This window comes from Eupeodes corollae, chromosome 1 (assembly GCF_945859685.1).
Source record: "Eupeodes corollae chromosome 1, idEupCoro1.1, whole genome shotgun sequence".
Classification (NCBI taxonomy): Eukaryota; Metazoa; Arthropoda; class Insecta; order Diptera; family Syrphidae; genus Eupeodes; species Eupeodes corollae.
Genome location: NC_079147.1, coordinates 166,543,296 through 166,565,928, shown reverse-complemented (window position 1 = coordinate 166,565,928; position 22,633 = coordinate 166,543,296). Strand labels below are relative to the sequence as shown.

At 38.0% G+C, this 22,633-nt stretch overlaps 1 protein-coding gene across 3 annotated transcripts in view; it reads right to left on the bottom strand.

The window, feature by feature from the left end:
• The window catches only part of LOC129953934 (C2 domain-containing protein 5), a 44,308-nt gene extending 22,790 nt beyond the window's left edge, over positions 1–21,518 (bottom strand). The window contains exons 1-7 of one of the 3 annotated variants that reach the window (XM_056067480.1): positions 21,258–21,518; positions 20,817–21,169; positions 20,449–20,750; positions 20,224–20,384; positions 14,278–14,462; positions 12,887–13,925; positions 9,534–10,707 (exon numbers count right to left, since the gene is read on the bottom strand). In XM_056067480.1, the coding sequence (XP_055923455.1) occupies positions 9,534–10,707; positions 12,887–13,925; positions 14,278–14,462; positions 20,224–20,384; positions 20,449–20,750; positions 20,817–20,980 (3,025 nt within the window). In that variant the 5' untranslated portion in view covers positions 20,981–21,169; positions 21,258–21,518. The remainder of the gene's footprint in view (positions 1–9,533; positions 10,708–12,886; positions 13,926–14,277; positions 14,463–20,223; positions 20,385–20,448; positions 20,751–20,816; positions 21,170–21,257) is intronic. The other 2 variants (XM_056067481.1, XM_056067482.1) reach the window with 2 other exon arrangements.
• Positions 21,519–22,633: the final 1,115 nt, after the last annotated feature.

The following is a 22,633-nucleotide window of genomic DNA, read 5'->3' as shown; positions in this document are numbered from 1 at the left end:
CCCAGAACCTAAGAAATCTTCTAAAAGCATTACTGTATATGATATAAAAAAAATAGCAAATACTTTAGGCGATGACGTCTGTTCTAACATCTTATTTGCTCATGCTGTATTAGGATGTGATACTCACCCCTATCACAGAGTCCCTCGTAGCGAGTCCCCGAAAATTGTGTTACGCTACGAATACGAATACATTTACATCATAAGCCCCGAACGAATTCAAGAAAGCATTGCCACACAGAAATACTAATTTCGGAGTTTTAAAATCAGCTGATATGCGTCAAAATAAGAAAATTAAATACAAGTTCGTTTTTCATTTGTTCTTATTTTTATTTGTTTTTGTCTTTAAAAGTTGATTTTGGTATCAAAACGGCGCACAATTGGATCTCAGGCTAGGTTGCCTTGATATCGCCATTTCTACCTGTCTTAAAAGTTGATAGTATTGTCGTTGCAATCTTTGCAATAAATGAAGAAAATACACGAAGACTGGATGAATCATATGATTGACGCGAAGTGGTTGGAAGACGCCGTGGAACATTTCCCACATCAACTACGTCTGATAACATCGAAACATCGGCAAGTTGGTTCTTTTCACAAGGTTCATTTGATTCTAAAAGCTCGGTAGAATTTTCGAATATATAAGATTGTGGATCTTTTATTCCGCTGGTCAAAGTTCATTCATTCTTATGACACCTTCTTCGAGACTGGTGTCCTTAGAAGGTGGGCCTAAGCTATTTAACTCTGTTTTTACTGCTTCCCAAAACGAATTCACTTCATCCTAGGGATTTTTGAAAAATTCTTTCAAGTTTTTCTTGAAGCATTTCATAAAGCCTTTCGAATTAAATTTTATTTGTGATAACTTTATTTGCCCTTCAAAAAAAAATTAAAAAAAACATACCTAGGTAAACACTTTCACATTAAAACAATAGTAACTTACATGATTCTTTTCATATATTTTATTTTTATTTAATTTATCTTCGCAAGCTTAATTTTTTGTTCGTTTTAAAAACTCCGATCTAAATAGTCGTTCGTAGAAAAAACTGCCAAACTTCCTATTCATTCGGGGCTAGTGATACCAATTTTCACGAACTCCGAATTTCGTAGCAAATTTTTTTAGTACGACGGGACCAATGATACAATTATTCGGGGTTCGTACTACGAATCTATTACGACGGGGCCTGTGATTAGGCTGACTACCTCTAAACCATTTGGAATAGGCAAAAGTGATTCCATAAAATTGCTTAAAAAATCAAGCAGTTTCAAAGAAAGTGCTGAGGTATTCGAAACATCACAGAAATCAATAGAAGAAATTGAAATTGCTGGTCTTATTGCCATTATAACGTTGTTTGGAGAAAAACCAGGGCACAACACCCTACATGATACGAGGCTTCGTACTTTCACATCCAAGGCAATCAACAATACATGTTAAACCGGATGTCTTGCCTCCAACAGAGGATGCCTGCAAATTTCATTCATTCAGAGTTTATCACCAAGTGCAGCAGTGGATGGGTATTCATCTGGATCCACTACTATCTGAATTCCCCGTACTTAAAAACATATAAAATGATACCCCATATGGGCATGTAAGGAGGTATACACTATAAAGTAGAATAATGGGACGCCATTTTGAAAAAAACGCCATATTTGGAAATCTGCGCTGTGTACAGGGGTAGACTTTTCGGCATCGTGTTCTACGGAAAATTTACAATAAGACCTCATTCACATAAATTGTATTGCGATTAGTTCTAGGTTCGTCCTTAATTTGACTCGTCTAATATGCTAATCTGTGTTTCAGCAGATTATTTAGATTGAATTTACTGTTTTGCACCACAAGGTTGGATCGGTTCTCATCACTGCTAAGGCATAACAAGGCATAGCAGTGAAGGGCATTGATAATTATTATATGTTTCAATTCAGTGAATTTTATTTTCCATCTTTATCTGTATTGGTTTTAGACATTTTTTTTATTTTGCAATGACTGGACAATTCAGAGTAGATTATTTAGATTATTGTAATATTCGTGCGCTAAGTGCAAATTTTTTGTTGGCATACCGCCATACTGTTTCATACAGGCCAGCTGTTTTGGCACTAAGTGAAACCCAAGTAGGTGAGGATTCCGATCCGGCTGAATTTTTGTATTCCTGGGTATAGCTTGGTGCCTTTATTCTTTTCCCAACATGGCCTCGTGGGAATGATGTTGCTTATCAGCTCTTACCACAATATGATCTTTGCACCAATTCCTTTTTTATATATGTGGTTTAAATTCTCCTTAAATAAGCAAATCATTCACTACTGCTTCCTTTATCGAAGCCCAAATTTAGACAGAGTATCAACTTCTCGTGAATTTGATGCTTTGTCTGATTCCATCCAAAGAATTGTTTCGTTCTATCCTCGCACTGAAATCGTTGTTGCGGGCGATTTCAATGTACACAATGATAGAGTGTGTGCAGAAATCTTCGCTGAGTTGAACCACCTAACTCAGCTGGTCAACGAGCCCACCCGAATATCGGACATTAAAGGTCGAGCAGAAAACACTATTGACTTGTTTCTTATCTCTGACCCTGATAAGTACACTGTTAGTGTTCTATCTCCTCTAGGCACATCTGACCATTGTGTTATATCAGCAAATTTCTCGTGTCAAAACTGTTCAGTTAAAAATTGAGCTCCTAAGAGAACCGTTTGGCAATACGAGAAAGCCAACTGGGACGGTCTCAATAATTACTTCAGGATCTTTAACTGGTCACTATGTCTCCTCGATAGTGATGTTGACCCCAGCGCTGATATGATCACAAGTTTAATTCTCATGGGAATGAGAACTTTTATGCCGAACAGGGTTAAAAGTATCAGCTCAAGAGATATCTTAAAGATCGAAAGCTTCTTAATGACCGGCAATACGGGTTTCATAGCAATAGGTCCACTGGTAATCACAATAGTTCATCTCAACGAACAGTAGAGCAAATCTTTACATCGTTTTGGAGAAAGTAAGATTATTGCACTTGATATTTCAAAAGCATTTGATAGGGTTTGGCATCATGCTCTCTTATCAAAAATGCGTGTTTTCGGTTTTCATGAAGCCTTGCTTCATTGGATTAGTAATTACTTTTCGGATGGTTCAATAGAAGTAGTATTGAATGGATTCAAGTCTGAAAACCATAAAATAAATGCTGGTTTGCCCCAGGGCTCTGTTTTATCTCCAACACTCTTTCTCATTTTTAGTAATGATCTCCTGTTGACAACATCTAATCCAATACATTGTTTCGCTGTAGATAGTACTCGTATTCGTTTTCAGACTCACATCCCTCTTCTTCGGATGTGGAACTGCAACGACAAAATATGATAAGCTCATTAAATTCCGACCTAAATAGCATTGTTCAATGGGGATTAAAAAACCGCGTGGAATTAAATGCTTCGAAAACCCAATGCTGTCTTTTATCGTTAAAGCGAAATATACCCCCCTGCCATTATCCATAAATGGCACTTGCATCGAGGAAACTGAACACCTCGATACTCTAGGTATGTGTGTCACCAACTACCTTTTGTGGAACGATCACATACGCGATGTCGCCAAAAATGCCGCAAGATGTTTGGGTTTTCTAAGGCGATGCAAGAAGTTTTTTTCCCCTCTGATCTGGCTGTTATTTACAAGACTTACATACGTCCAAAGCTTGAGTATAACTCCCATCTCTGGGCTGGTGCTCCTGCAACTTACTTAAGCCTCTTGGATAGTATTGAACGTAGAGCATTTAAATTGATAGGTGATAATATCATCATAAGTTCATTTACTTCGCTTGAACATCCACGTAAGGTCTCTTGTCTGACTCTATTTTACTTTTATGCTTATGCTCTAGTGAAATAGCCAGTTGCATTGCTCCCCTTAAACAGTTCAACCGTAATACTCGCGCTTCTAGGAATGCTCATCAGTATACCCTCGAGCCCAACTTCGGTCGTACTGTCAAATACAGAGATTCGTTCTTTAGCCGTACTACGCGAATGTGGAATGCCTTACCACACTCTATCTTTCCTAGTCATTGCAATATTCAGGAATTCAAAACCAATGTGCACCGACATCTCCTTTTAAACCCACTCTCCTCTTCCTAGTGCTCACATTGTGCCTCGGCATAATAAGGGTAGTAATATCCCCTTGAGTGTGTGTTTATTATAAAAAAAAATGTCAAAATGACAATTGATCAGGTTTTTTCATTCAACTGAAAGCTGGACTTTATAACTCTATGATAATTGTTTGCACAATTCCATTTAATGTTTCGTGTAAAAGGGTTCCTTGTTGAAATTGAAAAAGGATTAAGTAATATTTATTTAACTCAAAAAATACAAGTCTTGAGGGACTTGTAGCTGTAGTTTGCCTGAGCTCTTATTTTTTGTAGACATTTATGTTTTTGGTAGTTTTTGTACGATGACCTGAAAGTAGAGGTTAGTGAAGTAAAGTTCCGAGTTTGCGTTGGTCAAAATTTACGTTCAAAGAATGCAATATGTTGTCTGAACCTGCCAATGGCAAGTTTAGGTAAGGTTATGGTGGCTGTCCAAGATGGAAACGGATACACTTAGGCCAGTTTAATGGCCCATTGTGAAACCATATGAATCTTGAGGCTTCCTCCTAAGCTCAATGGAACCAGTTTGAGTACCTTACGAAACGTGAGAGATCGTTTAGATCGTTAAAGAAGAATGCTCCTAGGTAATTCTTGCGTTTTCGAGCCAGAACAGGCCATGTGCAGAGAAAATGAAGAACTGTTTCTTCCTCGTCCAAAGGCCCAATGGCAATCCAAAATGAGAATAAATCAAGAGACAGCTGTCAAAAAGACCAAAGCCATTGATTTTTTCGTGGCGCATGGAATACAATTGGAATTGTTTTTTTTCGTCATTGTGATAGTATTACTTCGTTGTATTTGTTAACCAGTTTGGTAGAGTTGTCAAATTTGCATCTAAACATTTCTTTTAAATAAACCAATTTATTTTGCCCCAGGGAATGCAAAAACAGTGAAAATTTGTGTTGTGACAGATCTAGAAACAAAATAAATTGATTTATTTTACTTATGGAAAACGCCATTAGTAATGGTGAAAAAAAAGTTCGTCTGCCAGAACGTATTGGCCTCGTTTCCGAGAAAACTTGCATCAAAATAAAACGTTTCCAAAAATAGGAAATGCATTGCATGTTGACGCCTAAGACTTGCTGATTTCAAATATGATCTGCATTTGTCCTAAAGATGTCGACGAAACGACATTTTTAGATTTTTGGGAAAACATTTAAAATTGGTCTTATCCAGAAGCCCCCGCCTGCCTGATTGTGGATATGTACATGGCAGACGTTTAGTTGGCCGCATTTTCGGGGCAGAGAAATGCATTTTTTTTGTTTGCGTTATTTGGCAAACCTCTTATGATTGGTCACATTAGTCCTCGACTTTCTGAGTTCAAATATCAAAACGCCTACATAACAGTCATGTACATACAAATGTACATATGTGGGTGGATTAAAAGCTCGAGTTTTGAAAACAAAATTTCGGATAACAAATGTAGCCCAGTTAAATACATCGCATTCGAAAGCTCTTAGATACTCAAGAGTATTAATATATTAAAACAAAATGAGATTGTGACCCACTAAAATACTGGGGAGCGAGATACAAATCGCGAGTTTTTTAAACTAGTTCTATTATACGGCAGATTTATATTTCAAAATGAAAAACAAAATCTTTTTGATATATGGTTTTATTTAAAATAATAAACGACAGACTTTTAATGCGTATTCCAATTTTTAAACGTTATGTCATCCAAATGTCTTCCGTCGAGTTGCACGCACTGTTTAAAATGATGACTCTGATTTCTCGACAAATTTTTCTTTTAGATTCACTAGAGTTTGTGGATTGTGGCTGTAAACTCTCTCTTTGAGGTAGCCTCATACAAAAAAAAATGATTGATACGGGGACCTCAGTGGCCACGGGATGTCCCCAAAACGACAGATAAGTTTTTCAGGGAAAGCTTCCCGAGTCAAATTCATCGAATCTATAGCCGTGTGTGTAGTCGCATCATCCTGTTAGAACCACATGTGCGATGAAAACGATTGATGAGCTTGCATGTACGAGATTTCCGTTATCATGCATCGGTAATTGTCATATTCATATTTGTCGCCTGGTCAAAAGCATTCTCAAAAAACTGTTCCAACTATTCTATGCGTTACTAATGCGCATCGAATAGGTAGCCTTATTGGGACTTTAACCTCTTAAGGAGTCCTATGCTGCCTGCACTAAGCATTGAAAACCAGTGGCAACATTGCCTTGCAGCCATCAGAGATGCCGCCTCTGAAGTGCTAGGTTTCACTCGGCCACCACAGCGAAACCCCTGGTTTGAGGACGAATGCCGGCAAGCGCACGCAGCGAAGCAAGAGGCATACAAAACGGCCGCGGCGCTGCACAAAAGGACTAGAGCTACTCGCGAGCTCTACGAGCAGAAGAGGAGAGAGGAACTCCGGCTTCTTGGACGAAAAAGAAGAGAGCATGAGAAGCGCGCGATTGAGGAGATAGAGAGATGTCACAACAGGAATGAGGTTCGTAAAAAGGTTAAAAAAACCTCCCAAGGGTACCAGCCACGAACCGAAGCATGTAAAGACGATCAGGGGAACATCGTATTAGAACCGCAGTCGATGCTGAGAATATGGAAAGATCACTTCTCCAAATTGTATAACGGTGATGACGAACAGAATTCCGCTGTAAGAGAGATAGAACCACTGAACCTCGGCGACGCAGATCAACAATTCCGCCTACCCGACCTTGACGAAGTGAAGATAGCTATATCTAAACTTAAGTCAAACAAAGCTGCTGGAGCTGACGGCACTGCTGCCGAATTATTCAAAGCAACAGGCGGAGCATGCACCAACTCATCTGCAAAATATGGTCATAAGAAAGCATGCCCGATGAGTGGAATCTCAGCATAGTGTGCCCAATACATAAGAAAGGAGACCCTCTAAACTGCGCCAACTACAGACGCATCAGTCTCCTTAACATTGCGTATTAGATCCTCTTTGCCGTATTATGTGAACGTCTGAAGCCATTCGTCAATAACCTGATTGGTCCTTATCAGTGTGGCTTCAGACCAGGAAAGTCCACTATCGACCAAATATTCACACTACGGCAGATCTTGGAAAAAACCCAGGAACTTCAAATCGATACCCACCATATCTTTATCGATTTTAAAGCCGCGTATGACAGCATCTATAGGGAAGAGCTCTACCGTGTAATGTCTAGTTTTGGCATCCCTGTCAAGCTTATCCGTTTCTGCAGAATGACGATGGAGAATGCACGCTGCTTCATCAAGGTCGGAAAAAAATGTACCGATGCATTTGATGTCAAAAAAGGTTTTAGACAAGGCGATGCACTGCCATGCGACTTCTTCAACATCGTTCTGGAAAGAATTGTGCAAAACTCAACTGTCAACACTGGAGGCACAATCTTCCAAAGGTCCATCTAATTACTCGGATATGCAGATGATATTGAAATAATTAGAAGATCAAAGCGTGATGTCAGTGAAGCGTTTTTGAGCATTGCGACGGAAGCGAAGAAGATGGTTTTAGTGGTCAATGAGGGCAAGACCAAGTACATATATGTTGTCATCAAAAAAGGACACTGAACAACGACGTCTTGGACAAAACGTCACCATGGACAGCTATAACTTTGAGGTAGTTAAGGACTTTGTCTACCTAGGTACCGCTATTAATGCAGACAACGACACCAGCGCTGAAATCAAACGAAGAATAACTCTTGCAAATCGCTGCTTCTTTGGACTTAGAAGGCAATTGAGAAGTAAAGTCGTCTTTCGAGCATCTAAAGTCACCATCTATAAGACACTCATCACAGACACTCCCAGTTCTCATTTATGGCGCTGAGGCCTGGACCCTGTCAAAGAAAGATGAGAGCGTCTTAGGATGCTTCGAGAGAAAAATTCTTCGGGTGATTTTTGGTCCCGTATGCATAGATAGAGAATGGAGGAGAAGATATAACGACGAACTGTAAGGGCTGTACAGCGACACTGACCTAGTTAGCAGAATAAAAGTCCAACGGCTAAGATGGCTAGGTCATGTAGAGCGGATGGACATCAACGCTCCAGCCCGGAAGGTCTTTATAAAATACAAGTCGAGAGGGATTTGTGACTGTAGTTTGCCAGGGCAGTTATTTTTTGCTGACATTTATGTTTTTGGTAGTTTTTATACGATCAACTGATAGTGGAGTTAGCACGGGGCAATGTGATGGCTTTTGGTCTTTAAGTCTAGTATTATGGGTTATTGGAGTTCAGTAGTGAAGTGTTATTTTTTTTTTAAATTTCACGAATAATCGCTCTTGGAAGCCCCAGTAAGACTGCCCTTTTCCGTATCGAAAGTCGTGGACGTAAACTCTCTTCAACTAAAAGATAAATAAATTGGGTGGAGCAACAGTGCGTTGATAACTACCGCCTATTGACTTACAACTCTCAACCATTCCTGTGTGCGAGTACTGTTGTCACGGATGGAGGGGACCTACAGTTTTAACCGATTCCGAAAGGCTAATTTGAGAAAGCACTTTTCATGACAAGAATTACTCTTGGAGAATTCTTCAATTCATCGCAAGAGGCAGTACCCGTGAAAAAAAAAACTTTAGATGGCATAGGCAGGGATCGAATCCAAAACCCCTGGCATGACAGTCCACTAACCATCAGGTACTTCTTCAACTACTTCAATGTTTTTGGGAGTCCTTGAAGATCGACTGGGTACTGGACGTGGAGTTGCGCGGAACTGCTGCACCCACGAAAAAATTAAATTCAAACTTGGCCCATCGCTTATTTGTGGTATACGCCATCGTATCGTGACTGAGAAATCCGCACGGTTATTGATTCCAATGACATCACTCGCCCCTCCTCCACTCCCTTCATTACTTTTTTAAATAATCGTATCAAAAACATAAATCTGCTAAAAGATGTTAACAGAAAGATATTAACTTCAAAAAAATTAGAAAATAGAAGTTCAAGTTGAAGTGGTTTTAAATTGTTGACAAAAATTTCTGTTATCACCATTTCAACTTTAATGTCAAATGGCTTCCTTTCACGACAAGAATTAGCTCTCAGCTCTCGGTCTAAACTAATTTAACTTGAAATACTTTGCCACACACATGAAGATAAATTTAGATCTTCAGGTAAGTTTGAAAACTTTTTATTGAAAAAGGTAAACAATAGCTGATTATTTAATAATTTTAATTTTGACCAAATGCTGAGTCCCTCTAATGCTTTCTATAGAATGACTTTTGTTTCACAAATATATTAAAAATATATAAAGCTTCTGGCATGAACAAGAAAACAACACTTTAATCCCCTTCATCTGTAAAAAAAAATCACAGACGCCAAATATATTTTTTTTTTTCGTACAAAAGCCTGTCTACAGTTCCTTGAATGGTTTCTGTTAATCTTGGGCTTTTTTAAGGACTTATTTGTGTGTGGACTTATTTAGTTATTAATGAACTTAAGTTTAGGTTAATGTAAAACAAAAATCTTTAAATATTTCTTACCTTTAGGAGTTACACTCAAATCGGAGTCTGATGATCTTCTGCATATCTCAATGTCTTTTCCGGATGTAACACTCCCATGAGCTGTAGTAGTGGCGTTACTTATACCAACGGTCTTTGATGGACTTGGAGACATCTTTGAACTAGTCGAGTCATTTCGAATGTGACCTCCAGAATTGGTCATTGTCCTGCATATAGGACTCGCACGCTTGTCAACTACAGCAATACCAGCTGATGGTGCAGAGCTACCTCCACCGATCACCGCACCAGCACCTGCACTTGCACTTGCACTTGTACTTGCACCTGCATCAGCACCTGCACCTGCACCCGCAACCGTTGATGATGACACTACCTCAGTTGATGATCTATTATGTTTTATGGACAATGGAGTAGATGGTGCAAGCAATGACGAGCTGTTAGTATGGTTACTCAAAGTCACAAGGGATTGTGAGTGATTTAAAGATTTATTGCTAAGGGACCACTCATCAGAATCATATCTATCTGACAAATTATTATTATTGGCTGTGATGGTACGTTTGGGATGAGGAAATAAATTGTGAGGGGAATAATGCTCCGCAGGAGACATTTGGGATGAATCGGATTCGGTGGGCGTTGGAGTGGACGGACAAATTTGCAAAATAGGCGAGGTAAATGTAACACAATTTTTAGCGAGACTAGCGATTGCACTATTGGGAAGCTTTTTCGGTGACGCAGACGCCGACGGCGGCGGCGATGGCACGGGTGATTTTTGACGGCATGGAGAGAAATTTGCTAGCGAAACAAAGGATGAATCAAGGGGCAAAGCACATAGTGAATTATTAGCCGCCTCCGATATTTCCGGTTGAGATGAATAGAAGTCGTTCTTTTTGTTGCGATTTTGTTTAGGCTTTAGATTAGTTAAAGTAAGCGCTGGCACATCTAGACTACGAAATTCATCTTTCATTGGTGTATTTTTGTCTAAAGCTGCACTCGTCATGGTCGGTGGAATGTCTTCAGATGGATCTCCTTTGCTGCATAGGTCTATGACTGTGGTGGGTATATAGGGGTCTGCGGTGACAACAACTATATTAATTTCAGCTTTTTGGTTTGAGGTTTTTTCGTCATCGGATTCTGGTGTTTTCTTGGTTTCCTTGGCTTTTTTCTTTTCCGGAGATTTGTTTGAGCGTTGCATACATTCCTATGAGTATATATGTAGGTACAAAGTGAATTGCTTGATATAATTGTACTGTTATATTTTTCTTTTCTATTACGTCTATACCGTCTATGTTTCTAGCTTCTAGCCGGATTAATGTATAAAAGGAAATTACTTGGAGGAATTAAGAGGGTGATTCAGAAAATAAATTCAAGCTTAGACTGATGCACATTAACGGTTTTGTATTAAGATTCTTTTGCTAAAAGACTGTTTTTTCGTTATAATTGGCAAAAGCTGAGCTTTAAGATATAAATTATTCTGCTTAAGAAACGCATGCGATCTGATCTCCTTGTTATTACATCTGATTAGCTTTTCAACGTTTTGATAGTAACGAGCTAACCATTTACTCTCTGTGGACGGCAATCCATTTCCATCAACTGTGAAACCGCGTGGTTATATGTTCAACATGACTCTCCTACCAGATAGCCGTTCCATGCAGTATGGGAGTTAAAGTTATTATTCCTGAACAGTGATGCAGAGTAAAAAAATTCGAGACATGTGTCTTAACCTGAACCTTAGAACTTAGCTAGCCACGATAAGATGCCTAGTAGTTAAGACACTAGTGAACGACAGATCCTAAGAAGTGCCTCTGCTCATAAAACAGTTCCAATTTAATGGTTTTGGAAATACCGTGCTCACTTTGTTGTACTTAACGTACCTAACATAAGAACCTGAGTCCTTCTTTAAATTCAATTATGTATTAATTGTTTTCTGAATCACTCCCATTGTAGAGGTACAAATACATATTTACAAAAAAAAATCTGAACCGTAGACAAAGTACAACGTAAGGTCGTTTGTAAACCAATGCTTTACTGGAAAATAATTTAGTCACTGCTAAGGTATCGGTTTGCCTTCCCATTGATCACTGAAGTAAACTATCAGTAAGCGCGCTTGAAAAAAAGATAGATTTGGGACCATCTGCAAACCTACTTCTACTACAAGGTGCAGTGTTTCTACTTCGTCAAGCAGTGTCGAAAAGTAATTTAATCTTCAACTTAATTTGTTTTGCATTTTTTATATAATTAATTTACAGGCACTCGAGGGGTTATTAAAAGCGTTAACATGTTCCACATTCTCGATGTGCTGTTTAAAAAAAAACCTATATACTCGACAATGTGTCCAAAATTAAGATCAAGGTTAAACTGATGAGCATTCCTATGTTTGCGAGTATTACAGCTGATTTGTTTGAAGGGCGAGAAAGAAGGGAATAAAAAGGCATCAGATGTGGGTTACGCTTTGACAACAAAAAGCTTTGGATTTTTGTTGCATTCAATTCTACACGTTTAAAAATTCCCCATTGTTCCATGCATGAACTTATCATGCGCTGCCATTAAAGTTGCGCATCCGATGGGCAAGGATGTGAATCTAGAAACAAATATGAAAAGCTGAGGGTACTATTTGCATCGAAGCTGGTAAGTAGATTTAAAGATTTAGACAGGAGATCATTAATAAAAATAAGAAGAAATTTCGGAGACAGAACAGGGCCCTGGGGCACACTAGCATTTATTTTGTGTTTCTAAGACTTGAACCTTGAATACTGGAAATGAAGAGTCTTAAAGGTAATTTATAATTCCACGAAGAATTTATTCGTCAAAACCGAAGGCACACATTTTCGATAAGAAAGCCTGATGCATCAAATGCATTTGAAATATCAAGCGCAACAATCTTATTTTTTCCAAAAAGATGTACAGATTTGTTTCACTGTTCGGTAAAATAAACCATCAGAGCACCTGGGGACTTATTGCTACGAAAGCCGTACTGCCGATCATTAAGGAGCTTTGTTTTTTGAGGTAATTATTAATCTGATAAATTAATCAGCGTTTTAATGATTTTATGGGAACTCAGAGCAATTGGGCGATCAAAAGAGAGGAGGATGATTTACTTTTTTTTCTAATAATATGGAACATACAAATATTCAACATCATATTTTGGAACACTCAAAATTCTATTTTCCAACACCCAACCCAAATAAAGTTTTAAAACTATCTGAACACTGAAAGTTTAGCATTTGTACAAACATAGTTTACGCTTAACCTACGTTACTCCCTTGTCTACGATTTGATGTGCAGAAAAATCAAAACTTTTATCACATTGAATTATTATTATTACTAAATCTACTTAGGTTAAAAACACTGTGTTGTCTTTTTTTTTGTCTCCCTCTAACCTGTAGCTGCTGATATTTAGTGGCGATATTATCTTTCAAATCGTGCAGCAATGATCCACGTCTCTCATCCATAACACACTCGAGCTCATCAACAGTTGTTCCTGGTTGCATCCAATTAATTTCATCCGCTTCGTCATCTGCAGATCGTTCATCGTCTTCATCTTCGGCGGCATCATCATCGTCATCCGAGGACGATGATTTCAAATCAATATCATCTTCGTTAGGCTCATTCATGGCAAGGCTCTTTAGTATTCTGCGTAAGTCTTCATCGTCAACAATGGCATTGAATTTTCCATCTCTAGATTCTTTACCATCTCTTGAATCTTTTCCACCTCTCGATGGGTTTAATTCCCCTGCCGATGACGCACCACTCTCTTCGGTGATTATTGGTATAGCGTCTGCATCTTCACATGGTTTGGGAAAGTTTCTCATGATTTCTGTTGATGTTGTCGAATCTGATGATTGTGAAGCTTCTCTAATGTCTAGCCTCTCTGGTCTGGTTACTATGTCTGGTGATGAACGAATCGAATCATGTATGATTGAATGCAAATTTAAAACGGGCTTTTCTACAGACGACACTGTGGCGTCGCTTATTGAACGTTGCATTTGATGCTGCGGCGATTTACTAAGCCCAATCGCATTTCGTAGATCTAACAGGGAACAACGAATTGGATCGATGATGGACAACGTAGAATAGGAACTACTCAGCGACTTCGTCTCGTTGTCAGACTTTTCTGTGTCGCTTAGCTTTTTCTTAAATGCTCCACATTTTTTGTGGATTATCATGCGTGATTTATTCTTGATTCGCTTAACATGATGCGTTAGCTTTGTTCGGGGTTTCTCTCCACGTCGTTCCTCTTGCCTGAGTAGAGATCTCATATTGGAATTTTCAGTGAAATTCTCATCGTCAGAGGGGCTTCGGAGTTGTGGTTTTTTCTGTTGATCGATCAACAAATTTCGATCAGATTCTACTATTGTGAAATAATCATTGCACGGATCGTTTGACCCGGTTAAAAATTCTAGATAGTTTAGTGTTTGCCTTATTTCATTATTTTGCATAAATTTAGCAATTGAGGTTAAAGTGACATAAAGCACAAAGTTCACACAATTCACCAAGACGAAGAAAAAAGAATTACAAAAAATAAAACAGAAACAAAATTAAGAGCACGCATTGATCGAAATGAAAAAAAAAGAACAAGAAGAATAACTGATTATTTTGGAGCTTAAATTTAGGAGATTTTTGTGTTTGTTTTGTTTTTTTTTTTTGCAAAACATACAATTTATATATATATTAGATTTACCACGCACACAATTGATCAATTGCAAAAGTATGTTTTTCCATGAATTTTTATATATATTTTTAAATACGTAATTTTAAATATTTTACTTACTCTTCAATTAATGTGCTGTCGGCAAGGGTTTGAGGATTGTGTTCTGGAATTTTTATTAGTGTTACGGCAGTGCCTATACCCCGAGCAACAACACCGACATCTCCTTCCAAATCAAAGCACTGGTTGTAGCCTATAACTGCATTTGCTCCCAGGTTGATTGCTTTTAAGCCGATTTTTCGCTGCACCTACAAAATAAAAAAATATTATAAAAAATATTTTAAGCCGAGTTCTACAAATTAATATGATTTGATGTGAAGAAGTTCTTAACATTTGATATACCGAGAACTACTAGATCAAGTTTTTATTTTATATTATTTTAGAACTTCGTCAATAAATTGGTCGTTAACATTAAATTTTTGTATTTTCTTTGTCGAAATATATACAGTAGTGGAGTGACCCACTCTTTTTGGCAAGATAAATTTGGAGAGAACCCACGGACCCCCACGATACGAGAAAACACATAAACTAATATAAAAGGAATCATTTGTTAAAACGAGCCAAAACAGACACAATGAAGCATTGCTGAATCAATTCATCATATTTTTCTTAAAGCCAAAAAGGAAAACATAATGCTTACTACACCTATTCACAGGTGGGCCCTAAGTGTGCCATAATTCATTTTTTAATCATAACATTTTAAACGAGGTAATTGCGGCAACAAATTTTTCGTATTACAACTTTATATTCGATTTGTATAGTGGACAACAAAAAATTAACAATCATTTTTTTCTCCTTGGTTTGAACTAATGATGGATAGGGAGTAAGAAAACCCACAATTAAAGACTATTTTAAATAGACGGATATCCCGGTCCAAGCCAAAACAAGGAAGTACTGTGAGAAGTTTCGACGTTAGACAGCTACAATCGCAAGAGGTTGCCAAGTCCTTTTCCAATCGAGTCTCTAATAACCTCTCAAGGAGTCCCATGCTGCCTCCATTAAACATTGATAACCAGTGGCAACATTGCCTTGCAGCTATCAGAGATGCCAACTCTGAAGTGCTAGGTTTCACACGGCCACAACAGCGAAACCGCTGATTTGACGACGACTGCCGGCAAGCGCACGCATCGAAACAACAGACATACAAAACTGAGCTGCACAAAAGGACCAGAGCTGCTAGCGAGCTCTACGAGCAGAAGAGGAGAGAGGAACAACGGCTTCTTAGATGGAAAAAAAAAGAGAGCATTAGAAGAGCGCGATCGAGGAGATAGATTGATGTCAAGGAGACCCTCTCAATTGCGCCAACTACAGAGGCATCAGACTCCTTAAAATTGCATATAAGATCCTCTCTGTCGTATTATGTGAACGTCTGAAGCCGTTCGCGCGCGCGCTTCTCATGCTCTCTTCTTTTCCGTCCAAGAAGCCGGTGTTCCTCTCTCCTCTTCTCGTTTTGTATGCCTCTTGTTTCGCTGCGTACGCTTGCCGGCATTCGTCGTCAAACCAGGGGTTTCGCTGTGGTGGTCGTGTGAAACCTAGCACTTCAGAGGCGGCATCTCTGATGGCTGCAAGGCAATGTTGCCACTGGTTTTCAATGCTTAATGCAGGAAGCATAGGACTCCTTAAGAGGTTACTAGAGACTCGATCGGAAAAGGACATGGCAGTCTCTTGCGATTGTAGACGTCTAACGTCGAATCTTCTCACAGTACTTCCTTGTTTTGGCTTGGATCGGGATATCCGTAGCCGTACCTTGGCTACAACGAGGTAGTGGTCCGAGTCAATGTTGGCCTCTCGGAATGTTGTGCGTGCGTCGATCGCATTGTGGTCAATCTGGTTGACGGTTGATTGATCAGGAGATTTCCATGTCCCCTTGTGGATATTAAGATGCGTGAACTGCGTACTAGCTACCAGAACGTCTCGCCCCGCAGCGAAATCGACCAGCCTGAATACGTTGTCGGAGGTGGTGTCGTGTAGGCTGAATCTCCCGATTATGCCACCAAAGATGTCTTCTCTTCCTAGCTTGGCATTAAAATCTCCTAAGACAATTTTAATTTCATAGCCAGGGCACTGCTCATATATCATGTCCAAGAGCTTGAAGAATATGTCTTTGGTGTCTTCATCTTTCTCCTCTGTTGGGGCATGCGCGCATATTAGGCTTATGTTGGCGATTTTAGCCTTGATGCACTCGCTGACACTGTTGAAACTCAAGAACTTTTTGCCTGAGTCTAGTTCTAACAACAAATCCACACCCAAATAGACGCTTTCTTTGTTCTCGGTAGCAGTCGCCGTAGTATATATCGCAATCTTTTAGTTTGCGTTTGCCCGGTCCATCCCATCGCACTTCTTGGATGGCGGTAATACCTGTCTTGCAGCAGTTTAGGGCTTCCGCTAATTGTTCGGCTGCACGTGGTCTGGTAAGGGACCTTGTATAAGTATAACTCCAAGGATGGGGAGCCGGATAAACCGCTCCTTACAGGCCTGGCTTCGAATATGTCGAAGAAGCCCTATAAGGTGTTCACTAAGTAGTTCAACCTTACTGGAACTGTAAACGCCACCGTTGATTTCATCTCGAGAATTCGTCCGCTGCCGCCTGGATAAGGACTTCTAACTTTCCACTGGGATTAGAACCCAATCTCCAGTTGAGGTACTAGGCACCCGATGTTCACCGCGGGGAGGTGAGAGTAGGAGTTGATAGACAGAGGTGGGTTTTGAGAAAAACCTGTGGACGCTTGTGTCCTCTTGAATGCACATGTCTACCATTTGAACATAGTTAAATGGTGTTCTTTAAAATGGTGCTATTTAAAAGTTCGGGCTAAAATACAAACAAAATAATATTATTGGATTGTACGCCTATGCCCACTCTTGTTTCATAAAGAAACTTTTCGATTTTTATAGATTAAGAAATATTTAAATATAATTTCAGCCATAGAAAACATCATGGACCTAAATAAACCGCAAATGTTTCTCATACTTGAGTTGTACAAGGAACCAAAAAAAGTGCCCTAATTATGTATATGTCCATCATATGTCTATGTATATGTGACAAAAAAAAAGAAAAATAATGCAGTAAAATAAGTAAATGTGAATTTAACAAAGTCAAAAAAAAAACGTCTCTACTGAATGTAGATGGACGACGCATTTCTAATTACAGTCTAGGGTCTAACATAAAAATTAAAATAACAAGGTTGGACTTTTGTTTATTAAAGAAACTAATCGATTTACATTCTCGTCAACAAAATAATGTGGTTACGTGGGATCCCGGGTGAACCGACGGCTTTAGGCCACAACTTCAGACTTCCTCCGTATCGCGTTCAAAATAATCCACAATTCAGAATTGCTTGATGTCCACTCTATCTAAGAGCTGTGATGACGATCATCGCCTTAGACATACTTAAAAAGTTGCATAAGTATAAAGTCCAATGCCACTGGTGCTGATGATTTGAATCCTATTTTCATTAAAGTTATTCTTCCTTTGCTTCTACCCTATTTTACACATTTAATAAATTCAATCCTTACGACTGGCATTTTCCCACATCAATGGAGAAAAACTAGCTTTGCAATGAATTTAGACCAATTTCAATATTTCCATTTCTGTCTAAGGTCTGTGAAAAGATAATGCAAAAACAATTAAGCAACTTCGTCAGTCGCAACAACCTTTTAGTCGATGTTCAATCAGGTTTTCGTTCGCAACATAGCTATATAACGGCACTAACTAAAATAATTGAAGACATAAGGACTGAATTCTATATTGATAATGTAACTTTTTAGTCCTATTAGATTTTTCAAAAGTATTCGACATGGTAAATCACTCGATACTTCTGAATAAACTGCGTCACAGATTCAACATATCTTCAGAAGCTATTAAACTACTTTCTTCCTTTTTGAATGATAGAAAGCAAGCCGTTCTCTTAAATGGAAATCTCTCCGATTTTCTTCCGGTTCAACAAGGAGTTCCTCAAGGATCAATTTTATCCCCCTTCTATTCTGATTATATGTGAATGAAATCGGTTTCATTATAAATGAAGTATCAAAACATTTTTATGCCGATGACATTCAAATTTACAAAACCTGTCCTCTGGGTTTAATTGACGACTGCGCTTTCACCCTAAACCAAGAACTAGAAAAGATATCCTACTGGGCGTCGTGCAATGGGTTGGTTCTCAACGCAAACAAATGTAAATGCCTGGTTTTATCAAGAAAATAATTAGACTTAACATACTTTCCTTCCATATTTCCAAACCAGACCCCATTAGAATTCGTAAATTCCAGTAAAAATCTAGGAGTAATCTTCAATACAACATTGACCTGGAATGACCACATCAACCAATTAGTAGGTAAAACTTATGGAACGCTTAGAACGCTGTGGACCGCCCAAAACATCACTCCATTTAAAACCAGACTAATGCTTGCAAGGACCCTTGTTATACCTGTTCTCACTCATGGATGCGACATTTTTTACAACTGCGATTCCATCAGCAAACATAAATTAAACATAACATTCAATAGTATCATTCGATACATCTTTGGCTTAAGAAGGTACGACCATATTTCACATTTGCAAGAGATTCTGCTTAGTATGCCTTTTAATGACATCATGAAGCTTCGAAAATTGATACGGTTTTTTAAAATCTTGAAAACACGCCAATCAGCTTATCTGTTTGAAAAAATCAGAATGTCAACATCGAATAGATCGACATCGGTAATTTTGCCATGCTTTTCGTGTTTGACCTCAGAAAGGCAATTTTTCATCGCTGCATGTCGCCTCTGGAACTCACTTCCAACTCATTTGCGGGATATAAGCGATATACATATTTTACAAAAAAGTATTAAAATCTTCTTTTCGAACCAAAGCAACTAACTTAACTTAATGAACTATCTCCTCTTGTTAACTTTAACTAACTAAACTATCTTTTCCTTCTTCTATTTCTATTTTAACGTCAATTAATATTTTATCGATAAATTATTGTTATTCTTTTTTTGTATATAATTTAATTTTATATTATTTTCTTACCGTATTTTTTTCTAAATTTGAATTGTTATATAAAGTTAAGTCATAGGCTTTCACAAATTTATAGGATATCTATTATCTTACTGTGTAAGCTTTATAAATAAATAAACTGAAACTGAAACATGTCATTCATTTTTCGTGAGTGATTGAAGAAAATTAATAAGAAAAATAAGTTGTAAGAAGTAAAGGCACATGTGTATACCTTCTATTCCTACAGTAGAGTCACACTTCTGTCGTGCCAAAACAGCTAAAATATACTTAGATCGAAGCTATGCTGTACATCTTGTACAAAGACAATATTGAAGAGGAAAGTTAGTACAGATATGTGCTTAACACGAATTTAAACTTGGATTTGCTCCGAACGAAATCGGATTCTCTACTACAGGAGGTCGAAAAAAACACATAGCCACGGAAAAGTTAGATATCGGATGAAGAAGTTGTGATACAGCAGGAGGACATCGATGCTATTCTATCAAAGGTTAATTTGTATCTTAGACGATTCATTATTGTACTTATGAAAGGTTATATTTAAAAAAAATAATATGTTACCGTGACACAAAGTTCTATCTAGTAGTTAACACCCTTTTGTCCTACGTCTATGTTAAATATTCATTAATGAGTAACTGTGCAATATATAAAACAATTAAATTTAAATAATTGAAAACAACGAAATATTCAATTTTCGTTTATTTTTCGAAAATGATAAGAGCTCAAAAAGAACCTTTTTTCATTTTAAAATTTCAATGTATAGATTAATGTTAAATTTAATCGCAATGAGTTTAAGCGTAACTTCTATCAATCTCCTACTTAGTTAAATACAAAAACAGGAGAAAAGCCTCAAAACTAATTTATCAAATAGTGGACACTTGTATATCATTGTCAACATTCTATCTTGCAATGGTATATCTTAAATCACCGACAAAATTTTCTGAGAAAAGTTTTAATAATGACTATGGACTCGTCTTGAATGATGTCACGATTAGGTTCTATTCTCTATTACTCACCTGGCCGGAGAGACGAAGAAAAACAACTTGACGAGCCTCGTTTGACGCCCGAGGGGTTCTTATTTTATCAATCCATTGATATTCGGGGTCGTCATTCACAACCAGTTCCTCTACAAATCCATGAATGATCTGAGCTCGATATCCATGTGGTACACAAGAAGCTAAAGTTAAAAATATTACTTCACACATATTCCATTGACTTTTGTCTATAATTCAACTAATTACAATGGAAAAATTGAATTCCACACGAGCTTTGTCTGAATTTATTGACGTCCGAAAACAAATCCACTTTGACAATGATGTTAACCTCGCCTCGAATACCGTGCATTGTATCGAAAACCGGAATCCAACCCGAAAGGACGGCACCTTTGCCTTGAGTCGACTGACTGGCTGTTTCCAAGCAAAGTGGATTCAAGCTAATATTCACTTTTCCTATAGCATCATTGGCTGAATATGTGTCATGGTCCATCAGACGGATTTGAAGAGGTTCATCTTGCAGCTCGGCGTCGTCGATTTCAAAACGGAACCTTCACCAATACAAAATATGACCTCAATAGTAAGTCACAACAGTTTTCCTTATTTCTATCACTTACCAATCTGTATTCCATTGGGGATTGAGACTTTTTCGGCAGACGTCTGTCTTGTGGGTTACACCGCCTAATTTGATTTCTACATAAGCATCAGTAGTCTCACTACTGCGATCCATTATGGGCAAATTACGCCCAGCTTTGATTTTCACTCCAACCTTACCGGGCATTGTTTTGTTTATTCACAGAAGCCTGAGCTTATTTTTAAGTCTTTAATTGGGATATTTTTATCGATGAGGCGCCAACAAAAATTTGGTTCACGTTCACTTGCGCTCGCTCTGCTGCAGACACGATGAAAATAATTTTTAATTCTCAATGGATTTGAATATGACACAAAACATTGTACTTTTTGGGATATGCTGAAGGAAATTATGCGCAATAAAGAGACCCATTTAATATTTGGCAATTTAATTGAATTATGATATATTTTGAAATATAAATAGTCACCTTGAAAGACTTTTTTTTTGTTCTTTTTAGGTAGAATTTTAGTCCATACCAAATGTTTTTATGGGACGTTCGGTTCAGTGTCAGTTACAGTCTGCCTCTGGCGCTTTGCAAGTGCGAATATTTGAAGTGTCACAGTGACATCAATTGACAGATGACATTTATTATTAGATGAATTCGCTTTCGCCGTAACCAAATTTGATGGCCCGTTCAATGGTGTTGAGAATATTCTATTTTCTTAATTTAACAAAAGGTGTGTTTGATAACTCGAGTTGTCTTGCAAATTTTTAAAAATGATAAAAAATCAATTCTTTCAAAGTTCAAGCAAACTTAATTTTATTACTTAACAGCTGACCCGGTAGACGTCGTACTACCTTAATCGATAAATAAAAGACCTAAACTTTTCTATAAATTAATTTCAAAACAAACAAAACGTATTGAATAAAAAGCATGAAGCATGAAGTTTTATTATTATTTTCGACACATTATATTGCTTACTTAAAAAAACAGAGTTTTCCTGAAATACTGGCTATGTATGAGGTTTAAATTTTTATTAAAAGACACACACTGTTATGATACAGTTCGTTTATCATTTTTTTGTTTTTTGTTTGGAGCGTGTATAAACAGAGATGACGGTTTTCCGACGCGCGAACATGCGACGTATAATTGTCCATGCGCGAAATAGGGAAACTTCAAGTTGATTCCGTATACATCTAAAGACTGTCATTGCGATTTATTTATTGTACTCGCAAAAGCCAGACGTACTGGAAATTGTAAGCGTTTAAAATCGAATTTTAAATCCGTTGGAATCATTGTCCTTTTATGATGGTTGCCTTAATGACGTTATTCATCAGCTTTTTCACAGCCAGTCTTACATTAAATGGTAGAGAACACAGCACCTTGAACGTATAGACTATGTAAGGTGATACCAACACAAGACATTAATACAAGACAGAAGGACAGAAGAGAAAGAACAACAGACCAAAAAGAACACATGACAACAGCACGCGGTAGGCTTCGAGACGGTCCTCCATCTGTCTACTAACCACGCTCAGTGCTCACTGATGCTTGATTTCGGTGATCGATGGCAACCGAAACTTTATCAGTGACTAGGCCGTTGCCTTCAGCCAGTCTTGTTCCGTTGCATAGTCGAGGTTGATTAATGCTACGCAGCATGATGACAACTGATCCTACTTTTAACTGCAAATTGTGAGATGGTAATCCAGGCAATTCCAGTGAATTTAGAAATTCGCGGGATAGTTGACTACGTCATCCTGGTTCATAACGGCGTCAACAAACTTGATGGAAACCAACCAAAAAAAATGCTCGTTCACCCAGCCAATTATGGTTATTGATTTGTTGCGCTATATCTGGGAAAA